Below are 13,597 nucleotides of genomic sequence, written 5' to 3' on the forward strand. Positions count from 1 at the left end.
CTTTCTCTCTCTCTCTGTCTCTCTCTCTTTCACACTCACTCTCACTCTCTTTCTGCCTTCAGGTAGATGAAGTAGAGGATGTAATTCAGAACACTTGCTTCCCCATAGGAGCTCCTGTTCTGAATCCCTGGCACTTGTGAATAATAAATGCACACAAAACAGATTCATAAAGACATTGCACACTGAGCTAGTAGGATCCTGTTTCCTGGAATGGTTCCAAATCCAGTGGGTGAGCGGAAGTCTGTCTAGTGGGTTGCTGGTTTCCTCTCCTCCACCCTTTCTTTGTCTTTTCCTTTTCTGTCTTTGCTCTTTGCTTCTGGAACTGTTGCAGCAAGCAGAACATAGAGGAGCTGCCTTGAGTTAGACTGTGTCTGTATTTGAAGTCCTGTTAGACTTGTTTTAATTCTGTGAGATCATGTGTACAACACTGAGTGCACTGAGATACTACTGTTGACCAACGGATTGGCATTCCCATGTTTTAAGTCCCTCTCCACCCTTCCTTAAGAAAATATACTTCCAGCATACATTGAGAAAGAAAATTGTTGCCCTGGCACTGGATACTTTAAAAATCTAGCCAAGTAATTCCTTCCTGTTAAGAGAGTGAAGGGGAATGAAGGAGTAGAAGTAAAAGAGAGTAAATATGCAGAAAAAGAAAGATAAGCAGAAAGTCTTTGCATTGTTTAAATCACAGTATTACCCTGTTAAATTCAGATTCTTAATATGTTGGGACCTAACTGAGGCATTATAGCAAATACCAAGTGTCTGCTTTGTATTAGGTCTCATGCAGGGGAATACAAAACTAATATGACCAAATCCCTGCCCATAAGGGACATACAGTGTTAAAGGAATGACTAAGAGGAAGTACATAGCAGCTGGAGGTAAAAACTCAGAGGCACCCAGAAAGAAAACTTAGTTTAAAATACCCATGGAATCAAAGGGCGAGTATCATGATGGTTTCACATTTGTGGTAGTCTTCAACTTGGACCCTTTGAATGATGTTTCAGTTGACAGAGGCTGCATAAGGGGTATTTCCAGTGAAGAAAAATAATGTGAGCAGAGTCAGAGGTGGAAAAACATGGTGTTTGGGTGTAGTGACAGGGTAAAATGAAGTAGGCGACAAGGAACCCTGGCTGAAAGTGGGAAAGGAAATGGGGTCCTCCTGAAGATCCAGCTCATTCGGCGGTTGGGGGAGGGGTGGTGGGGGGGAGCCTTTGGGAAATTGCTCCAAGTTGTGCATTTTAAGATTTAGATCTCACGGTATTATAATTAAGTGGTTTGAGGCCAGAGTTTTGTGGAAGTTCATGGCAAGAATTCAGAGGAAAAAGCCAGGCCTAAACTTAGGTGACAACAGGAAGAGTGGATGGATTGAGACCCTGCAGAGCATGCACTGTGGTCACTGCAGAGAGAAGACACAGGCTGCAGAGAGGGAAGCCGGGATGCTATGACGAGAAGAAAATCATACCCACTTTCACCCTTCTGTTCTCAAACAAATGATTTTTTTTTGTAGAATTTACAGCCATTGGAAGAAAAAAAAATACAAATGTAATTATGTAGGGAATAACATGGTTTTCTGTGGTCAGGCTATAGGTTCTCAGGTTAGTGAGATGCTAAGAGACCTTTTGGCTATGATATGGAAGTGCAGACCCAGGCAGGGAATGGGATGCAGCTGGTCTTTGCTGTTGGGAGCCATCGGTGAGGGTTCTGCCTCACATTCAGCCCCCTCTTTTTCCTGGCAGTTGCTTTAAAAGCACAGCTCTAGAGGGCTGTGTGTCTTAGTAGCTTCCCAGTGAGTTGTGAACATAATTCGACCTCACACTCAGGGATCCCGTTTTCACTGCTTTCCACTGCTTGTCTGTGGCTACAGGCAGGATGGCACTGTTGGTCTGTTGGTAATTCTCCAGGACTGCAGTTCTGAGTTCCTAATGCATGGGCTGTCCTTGTTAGCTTGAGTCTGCTGGGTGAGAACTATTGATACTCAGACAAGGATCTTAACCTGCCTCTCCTCCCTTGGAATTATTTCCTACTCTCCTGGGGACTCACCAGAGTCATCTCAGAGCCGGAAGAAGTGGATAAGTATTTTCCAGCCCAGCAAGGACTGGAATATTGGCTGCTGCACTTCCCAGCTGTGTGGTTTAAGCCAAGTCACCTAACCTCTCAGGGATTCAGAGAAGCAGTGCTGTTATCCTGAGATGATTAAAATGGAGGAAGATCTGCGTACCTTCTATCACTTGCACAGTGCCTGCAACTGCCCTGGGCTCGTTACCAAGGCCTTTTCTTCCAGAGTTTATAGGACTTTGCCCCTAACCCTGCTATTTATTCTGCATCTGAACTTTGAGACGTGAAGCATCCCTACGGTCTAACATAAGAAATACTGGCTCATAAAGTAAGGAAAATTGTGAAGAGGCTCTGGACCGTGCAACTGCTCAGTCTGCAGAGCTTTTCCAAACTGCTGTGCTTATTATTCATTAACACAGCAGCCTGCTCAATTTAGGTAGATACATTCCTGAAGGCTCCATGGGATATGTTTACTCTAGTAAGAAACAAAGTAATCAGAGTAGAGTGTCTTCTTGCGCAGATTATCACCATCTACCGCATACTGGTGGTGTTTATTTCTCCAGATAGTTGGCTTGTATTTCAGAATAAGCCTCATGCAGAGAATTCATTTTGTCATTTATATTAACGATAAGTAGAGGAGAAAGAATACTTTTTGAAGTTAGGTTGCATGAGTTTTCCCATGGTTTATAAAGGGCCAGAGATTTGGGGAAAGGAAGCAAATATTTTGGCTAATGTGGTTAAGCACTCTTTTCTGTTGACAAGTTAAGATAATCAGGTGTTCTGCCTTTTGCCACTTCCTTTATTAACTTACAAAAATATTCTTTGCTGGGGGCCTAGAACAACAGGCTGAACTCAAGGAAAAGCCCATAGACACAAGGACATTAAAAACTAATATTAGAAACAAAAGTGTAGGAATCTTGTAACAGCCTCAGTCTGTTTATAGTATTTATTTTTGGCAGACTCTGGGTTTTTAACACTGGTCTTTCAGACAACTAGGAGGAGCAGAGTCACACAGCTATTAGAGGCTGGGATGGGAGTGGGAGATGTGGGTAAAGATGGCTACTGCCTCTTCAAGCCTTTATGGTACAATTTGATCCTTTTTTTTTTATCTTTTAAAATGTGACTTTTTAAACACTGAGCATTACAGCTGATAGCATTATCAGTTGAACTTAATGAGTGAGCCAGGGGTGTAGAAAGCCCCTTGATAGTGCTTGCACCAATTGCATCAAGCCTGCACTAAGGCAGCCTACAGAATGTTCTGGCATTGAAATGGTGAATGTTTTCCAGGAGGTACTTCTGAGAAAGCAGATCCTGGCTAATGAGTTGGATGTTGGTGGGTGGTAATAAAGGAGTGTGTTGCATGCCCTGTCCTTGGCCTATAAGACTAATAAATGTGCAAGAAACATCCAGGAGACGTTTTCAAGGGAAGTAGCATTGCAGTTGAATATTTAAGGGGAAAAATTGAGGAGAAGCCTTTAAAAGATAGAGGGGTGGACTTGGCTAGAGAATTTACCAAAGGGAAAGTTTTTTTTAAAAGGCTACATTCTATTTATTTAATTTCTATCTATTTAAAATGCAGAGATTAATATCCTATCCTCTGGTTTATTTCCCAGATATCTGCCTAAGCTGGGCCAGGCCAAAGCCAGGAGTTAGGAACTCAATGTGGGTTTCCCACATGGTTGGCAGGGATCCAAGAACTTGAGCTATCCCCTGTCTTTTCCCAGAGAGCTTATTAGCAAAAAGTTGGAGTGAGGAGGGGAACCAGAACTCTAACTCAGACACTTTGATATGGGATGTGGGCATCTCAAACATTGGTTTAACAGCTGTGCCAAACACCTGTCCCAAAGAGAAATATTTTTAGATGGGTGCACTAAAGAGACCTTAAAATTGTCTTCTTCAGTCCTTTGTTTTATGTGTGGTAAGTACACTTAAATGAACTTGGAGAAGTAAATGGCCATGAGGCTTTTAAAAATGTAAATTAAGGCACAAAATTTTTTTTAGGGTTTATTTGAGCAAACAGTGATTCATGAATTGGGCAGCTCCAAACCTGCAATAAAGTTGGGGAGCTCAGCAAGGCGACGAAAGAGGGAGGCTTTAAAAGGAGAACACAGAAGTAAAGAAAAGAATGTATTCGATTGGTGATGGTTGTACAATAGCCTTGTAAGTGTTAGGATTGGTGGAGCTTACGTTCTGTTTTTCTTAAATATAGGCATTTCCAAGAAATAGCTCATTAAGATTTGCATATGTTTGTACATCTTACAAAGACAGTTATGAAATCTCATTGACTTTTATCTGCTCTGAGATTCTGCATGCCTCATTTCCATTTTAATTTACACCAACAAGGCTAGGGCTATGAAGTAAGTTACTGTGAAGCCTAACTTAGGAGATCCTTGAATGGCATGTCATATTGAGCTTAGGTGCTAGAATGCCTTGTGAGACACAAAGAACATGGTGAGAGGAGATTTTAGGGAGACTTTTCTTCAGGGACATGAACCATGTGTTTAAGTTGTAGTGTTGCTTGAGAATCCTTTATTGTTATCATTGTTGTTGAGGAAATAATTCAACATATTCTCCCTTTTGATTTCTGAATTGCTTTGATCCCCTATATGTCTCTGCTAAAGCCAGATAAGGATCAGGTATTCACCTTAGGCTGTTTGTATTTTCACTGGAAAAAAACTTCTCTGGAAAAAATAATGTACCCCAAAGTAGAGTTTCAAATCCCAATGACTTCAGGTCTTAGGTGTAGTAAAGGAGCCTCAAGGAACCTGAAGCCAATGGAGAGGATATTGTATGCCTGGCACTTGTTTTTGTTTTCTTTTCTTTTTTTTTTTTTTTTAATGAATTAAACTTTTAGTGAATTAAAGAATTGATGAATGTGGTTCAGCCATGCCGATGCCTACAGAAGAAATAGAAAAGGCAGGGGAAATTTACATTTTAGAGTTTGAATTATAAGTATTAAGTTTTATAAATTTTAAGAAAGTTTAAAATTACAAATTTTAAAGGAGGACTTGGTGACGATGTGGTCCTAAGACATGAGGGAGGACAGCAATTAAAATTAAGGTGATGGAATCTAGCTGCCTGGCAGATGATTCTGACAGCCAGGAAACTGAGACAGTGCTGTATTTGATCACGTGACACATAACCATCATTTTTAAGTACAAGGACACTTCAATGAGTTCACAGAAAATTGAATTAAAAGGTAAGTTCCTATTGTTACAGAATTTAGAATTCCATACATAGAGATGTCTTCAGGAAGTTCATGGATTTGCTATAAGGAGCTCAAGAAACTCAACAACACAACAAACAATTCAGTTAAGAAGTGGACAAAGGACTTGAATAGGCATTTTTCAAAAGAGGAAATTCAGATGGCCAGCAGACACATGAAAAAATGCTCAGGATCACTAGAGCCATCAGGAACACGCAAATCAAAACCACAGTAAGGTTTCACCTCACCCCAGTTAGAATGGCTCTCATACAGAAATCAACAAACAATAAATGCTGGCAAGGATGTGGGAAAGAGGTATCCTAATCCACTGTTGGTGGGAATGTAAACTGGAGCATCCACTGTGGAAGACAGTATGGAGATATCTCAGAAATCTGAAAATAGATCTACCATAAGAACCAGCAGTCCCCCTCCTGGGAATTTACCCAAGGGAAATGAAACCAGCATATGAAAGAATTATCTGTACTCCCTCTTCATTGCAGCTCAATTCGCAATAGCTAAGATATGGAATCAACTCAGATGTCCATCAACTGATGACTGGATAAAGAAATTGTGGAGGGCTTGCACCATGGCATAGTGGGTAAAGCCACCACTTGCAGTGCCCGGCATTCCATATGGGCTCCGGTTTGAGTCCTGGCTGCTCCACTTCCAATCCAGCTCTCTGCTATGGCCTGGGAAAGCAGTAGAACATGGCCCAAGTCCTTGGGCCTTTGCACCTGTGTGGGAGACCAGAAAGAAGCTACTGGCTCCTGGCTTTGGATCCTCGAAGCTCCGGCCATTGCGGCCATCTGGGAAGTGAACCAGTGGATGGAAGACCTCTCTCTGTCTCTGCCTCTGCCTCTCTGTAACTCTGACTTTCAAATAAATAAATACATATTTTTTTTAAAAAAAGAGAAATTGTAGCTTATACACACTATGGAATACTACTCGGCAGTTAAAAAAATGAAATCTTTTGAAACAAAATGGATGCAACTGGAAACCATTTTACTTAGTGAAATTAACCCGTCCCAAAAAGACAAATACTACGTTTTCCCTGATGTGTGGTAACCAATAGAGTATCTGAAATGTAATGTATAGGAGTGAAATTGACATTTTGAGATTCAATGATTGCTTACAGCCCTCATCTTTACTGTTGAGGAACAGTGTTTTTTTTTTTTTTTTCTCATATTATTTGTTGGAACTCTTTGCATACTGAAAGGTTAATCTGTGAATATAAAGGAAACTGAAAATAGATCTGTGTAAAAAATTAAGAGTGAGATAGGAGAAAGAGGAGGAAGAAGGGTGGGAAGAATCACTGTGTTCCTAAATTTGTATATATGAAATGCATGAAGTTTGTATATCTTAAATAAAATTTTAAAAAGATCATGGATTCAGTGGGTTTTAGCTAATCAGTTAAGATGCCTGTGTCTCACGTTGTAGTGCCTGGATTTGATGCCCAGCTTGGGCTCCTGGCTCCAGTTTCTTGCTGAAGCAGCAGATATTGCTCAAGTAATTGGGTTCCTGTCACACATGTGGATTCAGGTCTGGGCTTCTAACACAGGCATCTGCTGTGGGCCTTTGCAGGCATTTGAGGAATGAACCAGAGGTTGGAGCTTTCTCTAACTTTTTCTCTCTCTAAAAAGAAAAAAAGTAAATGGAAAATGCGTATATGAAAAAAGTATTCATGGAGTTCATTTTCTTATGCACTAAAACTTAACCTTTTACTTTAAAAAAAAAAAGATTTATTTATTTATTTATTTATTTATTTATTGGAAAGGCAGAGTTACAGAAAAACAGAGGCAGAGAGAAAGAGGTCTTCCATCCGCTGGTTCACTCCCCAAATGGCCGTAATGGCCAGAGCTGGGCTGATCGAAAGCCAGGAGCCAGGAGCTTCTCCTGGGTCTCCCACATGGGTGCAGAGTCCTAAGGACTTTTTCATCATCTACTGCTTTCCCAGGCCATAGTAGAGAACTGGATTGGAAGCGGAGCAGCGACTCCAACCGGTGCCCATATGGGATGCTGGTATTGCAGGTGACAGCTTTACCCACTAAGCCACAGTGCTAGCCCCACCTTTAACCTTTTAAAAAAAATTATTTATTTATTTGAAAGGCAGAGTTAGAAGGAGAGAGAGAGATCGATCTTCCATACACTGGTTCACCTCTGAAATTACCACTATGGCCTGGGTTGGGCCAGGCCAAAGCCAGGAGCCAGTAACTCCATCTGGGTTTCCCATGTGGGTGGCAGGTGCTCAAGCACTTTGGACATTTTCTGCTGCTTTTCTGAGTGCGTTAGCAGTTAGTTGGATCAGAAGTGGAACAGTTCAGACTCAAATTGATGCTCATAGGGATTGCTGGTGTCTCAGGCAGTGGCTTAACCTGCTGTACCACAATGCCAGCCCCTATCTTTAATTTTTTTTAAAAAAGATTTGTTTATTTGCTTGAAAAACAGAGTGACAGAGGAGAGAGAGAGAGAGATCTTCAAACCACTGGTTTACACTGCAAAAGGCTGCAACAGACAGATTGAAGCCAGGAGCTGGAAACTCCATCTCAGTCTGTCAAGGGGGTGGCATGGGCCCAAGTACTTGGCCCGTCATCTGCTGCTTTCCCAGGTGCATTACCAGGAAGCTGGATCAAAGGTGTAGCAGCCAGGACTTGAAACTACCTCTCTACTGTGGGATGTTGGTGTCACAAATGGCAACTTAACCCACTGTGCCACAACCCTGCCTCCAGAAACATATCTTTTAATTCTATTTTCCAATGAGGTTTTTTTTTTTTTTTTTTTTAATTATTTGAGAGGCAGAGAGACTGGGAAAAAAGACAGAAATAGGGTAGAGGAAAGAGAGGTAAAAGAAGCATAGTCTCATCTTCTGGTTCATTCCCCAAATGCCAACAGTGGTCCCTGCCTGAAGCGAAAGCCAGGAGGAACTGGTAACTCAATCTAGGTGTCTCTTGTGGCTTGCAGGAACATCACTTTGAGCCATCACTGCTGCCTCCCAGGGTCTACATTAGTTAACAGGAAGTTAGAGTTAGGAGACAGAGTTGGGTATCCAACCCAGGCACTCCAACAGTGGAAGCAGGCATAGCAGCTAAACCTCTAGGTAAAAGTCAGATACAACGTGTTCATCCTGAAGACATTCCTTCAGTTTACCTGATAACAAGTATATAAGTCATGGTTCCCATTTCCTGCTTTTTCTCCCTACTACCTTCTATTCAAGTTTTTCTCCCATTTCTGTATGTTCAGGGAAATGGAAGCAGAAGTGGGGCTCAGAATGAATTATATATTCAAATATGTTATGGAAGGACTCAAAGAATTCTCCTTTTCTTACTACATTCTTCTGCTATTTAAATTCGTCATTTCAACATTTCTTTAGGAAAATATTTACTTTAAAAATATATACGGACTTTTGTTTGGAAAGCTATGCTTACAACGAGTCTCACTTTTTGCCTCTCTTTTGCAAGGGATGTGCTGTCCTTGGTTGTGCAGAGATAACAGGCTGACTTGCCTCCTGAAGGCATTCTTCTTGACAGACTGGTTTGCTCTGATCTGTATAAACACCCCTGCCTGCTGACTAGCAGTCTGTATTTATGAGGCCCTTGGAAAACAGTGCAAGCTGCAGAGAGTGACCATGAATAGCAAACTTAATTTGGTTTAATGTGTTTTGGCTTGCTTGACCTCACCAGAATAAGAATGTGCCTGCTTAAGTTATTGTATTGAAAGTTACAAAAAATTTCTAGAGACGCTTATCTCATTGGCAGAATCTTGGAACTGTTTTAGGGAAAGTTTAAGTCCATGTTTAATGTCAGATAGACTAGAGAAATGTTGAACACAGAGCTTTAGTCACAGGTCCCATTTTTGTGAGTTCTGAATTTTCAGTCTGAATTACTTTATTTTTATTTTTAATTTTTATTTTTACCGTTGCTACTTTTTTTTTTTTTCTAGACAATTGGCTGGCAACGACCTTTCTTTTATCCACCCAAAGGCCTTGTCTGGGTTGAAAGAACTCAAAGTTCTGTAAGTAATGCAATTTTAGAGTTTCACAGCTGGCTCTGTATTTTCTTTCTGCATAGTCAACGTGCTTGGAACTAGGTTAAGCACAGTGTTTTTTAGTGCAGGATTAAAAGATTTAAGGAGTGGCCAATGGGTAGTGTGGGAGACTAGAGGCTGATTTAGACAAACTTGGTTCTAGATAACAAAAGTTAAAACTCTCAATAATACGTATTCTGACCTCCAGGGTATTACAGTTGAATGTTGAGTTTTTTGTGTGGCTAAATGCATTGAATTAAAACCATATTTAAGCTCTACTGGTAAGATTTCATTACTACTTATTTTTTGGCTATGAGAACTTTGAACTTTCTGACCCTAAAGGGGAAAAGGTTTATAAGAGCTTCAAATGTTAAAATCATTTAGCACTAAAGGAATTCAGGTACCTCTAGTTTACATAGATACTGAGAGATCAGGAAATGTATTTCTAGAAATGTCAGGAGCCTGCTGGGTGGCAGATTGGGAAACAGGTGAGCAGACTGCTCCCTCTTCTGCCACTGCCTTGCTGGCCAAAGTCATAAGACCTCTCTGGTTGCAGGCCCACAGTGAGCCTTTACCATTCTGTGGTTATTTCAGGCAGTCATTTCATTAATGTGACAGTAATAGCTTTAGGTAAAAATGAACTGAATTTCATTTTTGGTTTGGATTTACACTTCCATTCTCCAGGCCCTAGTAATCGAATGATTAAAGCTCTATTTCTGAGATGGCCTCAGCTGCATTGGGGCCATTCCTTTTGCTGCCTAAAAGCCCAAAGTCTGCTATCCTCTTGGCAAACTGGCTTACCTAGGCTTTGTCCATTTTGCTAGGCACTGCTTTATTACCATTTGAAAAGGTATTAGGGATACCAGTGAGTTTGCTTGTTTGTACCTCCCAGTGAACTTGTTATACTTCCAATTAACATTTACTAACAGTACCTCAGGTGATGAGCGTTAACTAGAGTGCTGTAATTCCTGGGAATGAAGCAATGTGGGTTGCCCAGCAGGTCTGTGTGAGGAGATGGCTTGGGAGAGCAGCATAGGTTTCATTTCTGACTTTACATCAGATGTTTCTTGCTTTTTAAGCACTTCTTTTGTCTTGGAAACTTTCTACCTCTACTTTCTTTCTTTCTCTCTTTCTCTGTCATTGGAAATATTATTTGGAAAGAAACAGTTCTGAATTCTAATGAAAAATGGTAACAATTGCTTGCTATTCACTAACCAAGAATTTCCTTCCAGAACCCTCCAGAACAATCAGTTGAAAACAGTACCCAGTGAAGCCATTCGAGGACTGAGCACTTTGCAGTCTCTGTAAGTAACTCTTTGCTTGTGTGCATTCTTGATTCATTAGGAGACCACTCTGGCTACTAAATGTGTAAAGAACTGGAATTATCAGGAAAGGGGAGATTTAACTTTTCATGTGGGGTAAAGATTGGTGTGGCAAATGGCTGTTAGGAAAATATCCTTTGGTGAGGGAGGAGGTGGTACCATTTACTCCTCTGTGTCTCGGAGGCTGAGAGTAAGCTACCAAGTAATCAGTGCTGAGGGTACATGGCTAATGATCACACCTCTTTGAAACCAGAGTTCTGTGGGTGCTGATTCAGTGTTTTGTGCCCTTGGTTTCAAGAAAACAGTCACAAAATGGTTTATGTTTCATGAATTAATAATGAGAATAAACTGATTTTAGTTCCTCATTGAGTATATGTTGGGGGTAACTTAAGTGCCTGAGCTACTTCCCTCCCAGAGTTTTCATTTTGAGAAAAATGTGGTTTTATGTGGGGAATTCACAGTGTCAACTATTAATTTTTACTATTTATAATCACTAATGTAAAAATATTTTTCATATAACACTTTTTTTTGCCACTGTTATGCAAAGAACTTGTTTATATATATATATATATATATATATATATAAATTCCAAGTGCTTTCCATGCATTAAAGTACATGGTAGGTAATGAGCAAACTACTGTTTGGAGAATTTTAAATAATTTTCCTAAAATCACACAGCTAGTAGGAGCAGAGTAGGAATTCATAAACCAAGCAGACCTGTTTCAGAATTCTAACTAATGCAAATTTCTGTTGAGACAGTCTCGTAAGTAGTGGGAAATGAATATGAAAATACAAATGTTTTAATAAAAAATATGTTGTAAAATCTAAACTATTTCATAATGACGTTAATGTCATAACTAAGGGGTGCCCAGTATTACATTGCTTTCACACAAATGGTAAGTTATGTAATATAAGGATTTATTATTCACCACAGCTAATTGAGGAGACTCCAAGTAGACTCTTAAAATGATTCAGTTGGAAGAACAACAGAAATGTTATTTTGCTATTTCTATACCCTTTCTCACCTGGGACAGATGGTTGGGGAGAGAGTCATCCAATCTCCTTGGACTCAAATTTGTCAGACACTTTACATAGTCTTGTTTGTTTTGCTTCTTCAGAATTAATTTTGCTTCAAGGTCATCATACTGAGTTATTTCCAAGAATTAATGATTAATTTTGTCTAGTTGAAAAGGTTAAAAAAAAAGACTACATTCTCATTTTCAACTTTAGAACAGAAAAAGTACCAAGAAAACATAAAAATAGATTCTAATTTGTGGTCTGTAAGTACATCAAAGTACATGTGACATTTACTGATAATGTAGATGATTTAAAGTGGTGTTTTTCACAGAAATCATGGGGTTCTCACTCTAAAATACTAATATTTTAGAAAAACCTGTGCTTCTCATTGATTGCTTGGTTTAAATGATCTCTAGAATTGCAATGAGGATTGGGAGTGGAGTCAAAACAGACTATTTTTAAAAAATACACTGGTTTGTTTGCATATGTATCAGAAATGCAAGGCGCTGCTATGCATCAGGCCTGTTTTATTTAAGAAGGAAATGTTCATGGGTTTGTTAGCATAGTGGGTGCAGTGTCTAGTTAGATATAATTGAATTTCTGTCCTGGTGTAAAACATTCTTATCAGCACTTGAGTCAGTTTGAAAATCTGATCTTCAGACCTGAATTACATGAAAGATTTCCTTGTGGTTTTGAACAGTGTTTAAAAGGAGCAAAGTTCATTAGGGGTTGAAATTGCCTAGAGGTGGTTTGTAGCAAGTGTGAACTTGATGATGTCCATAAAATCTGAAAGTGAATTGTTGATATTAATTAAAAAGATAGCATAACAGCTTCCCATAAAGCCATGAGAATGACTTAAAACATTATTTGAGCAGTGTATTAAAATGATATGTCAGAATTAGTTACACTAGAACTTTTCCTTTAAGCTAGATCTCATTCATCTTGGATATTAAAATACCTCAAAGATTAACTTTGCTAGATCTTCCTCAAGAATTTTAAAGAGTTTATGACTATCATATTTATATTATTGGTAAATTGAAAGTAGGGAGAAAAAGAGACCTTTGATTACCCAGGTCTGTTTATTGATAACATAGACTTTCAACAGTAAGTAACTAGATATAGTGTGTGGTTTTTTTAACTAATTTTTTTAAGACAAATAATTCAAAAGCACAAGAACCTCAGTCAGATGTAAAATAGGCTTTTAAGAATGGGAAACATAGGGGCCGGCGCTGTGGCGGCATCCCATATGGGCACCGGTTCGAGACCCAGGTACTCCACTTCCGAACCAGCTCTCTACTTTGGCCTGGGAAAGCAGTAGAAGATGGCCCAAGTCCTTGGGCCTCTGCACCCACATGGGAGACCTGGAAGAAGCTCCTGGCTTCGGATCGGTGCAGCTCCAGCCGTTGTGGCCAACTAGGGAATGAACCATCGGATGGAAGATCTCTCTCTTTCTCTCTCTGTGTCTCCTTTCTCTGTGTAACTCTGACTTGCAAATAAATAAATGAATCTTTAAAAAAAAAAAAACACATTTTCAAGAAAATGATAAGAATTGAATTCAGTTAATATATTAAACTTTTAACAAGAAAATTGGACTAAAAGTAATATTTATTTCTTGCTATATGAGTTTAAATAGAATACCTTGAAGAGGCACACATAATTTCTCCTCTTTGTGAGCTATCTGATGCTATGATAACTGTTGAGTCATTTACAATATTTTCTTGATCTTAGTGTAGGTCTCTGGTGTAAAGCTACAGTTCTAAGATAATTTCTTTGTGAAGCACTGATCTTCAGGAGAGTGCAAACCTTTATGGGTGTGTCATCAGTACCCACATTCAAATTGAGGTGAAAGGATTAACCATTTGAGTCACCAAAAATCTTTGTCATTTTATTACTTAAGTGTTCCATTTTTCCATACGTATTCCTTTTTAACCTCTTACATGTGCCTTTACAGTTTTGGGAAATGTTTAGTATAGTGGA

General features: G+C 39.5%; 1 protein-coding gene across 3 annotated transcripts in view; it reads left to right on the forward strand.

Moving 5' to 3' along the window:
• The window catches only part of LGR4 (leucine rich repeat containing G protein-coupled receptor 4), a 121,688-nt gene that overhangs the window by 84,653 nt on the left and 23,438 nt on the right, over nucleotides 1–13,597 (forward strand). For 2 of the 3 annotated variants that reach the window (XM_002709023.6, XM_070072143.1), the window contains exons 3-4: nucleotides 9,197–9,268; nucleotides 10,513–10,584. In XM_002709023.6, coding sequence (XP_002709069.2) covers nucleotides 9,197–9,268; nucleotides 10,513–10,584 — 144 coding nt within the window. The remainder of the gene's footprint in view (nucleotides 1–9,196; nucleotides 9,269–10,512; nucleotides 10,585–13,597) is intronic. The other variant, XM_017345627.4, reaches the window with a different exon arrangement.

This window comes from Oryctolagus cuniculus, chromosome 1 (genome assembly GCF_051225735.1).
Source record: "Oryctolagus cuniculus isolate XC-2025 breed Fujian yellow rabbit chromosome 1, ASM5122573v1, whole genome shotgun sequence".
Classification (NCBI taxonomy): domain Eukaryota; kingdom Metazoa; phylum Chordata; class Mammalia; order Lagomorpha; family Leporidae; genus Oryctolagus; species Oryctolagus cuniculus.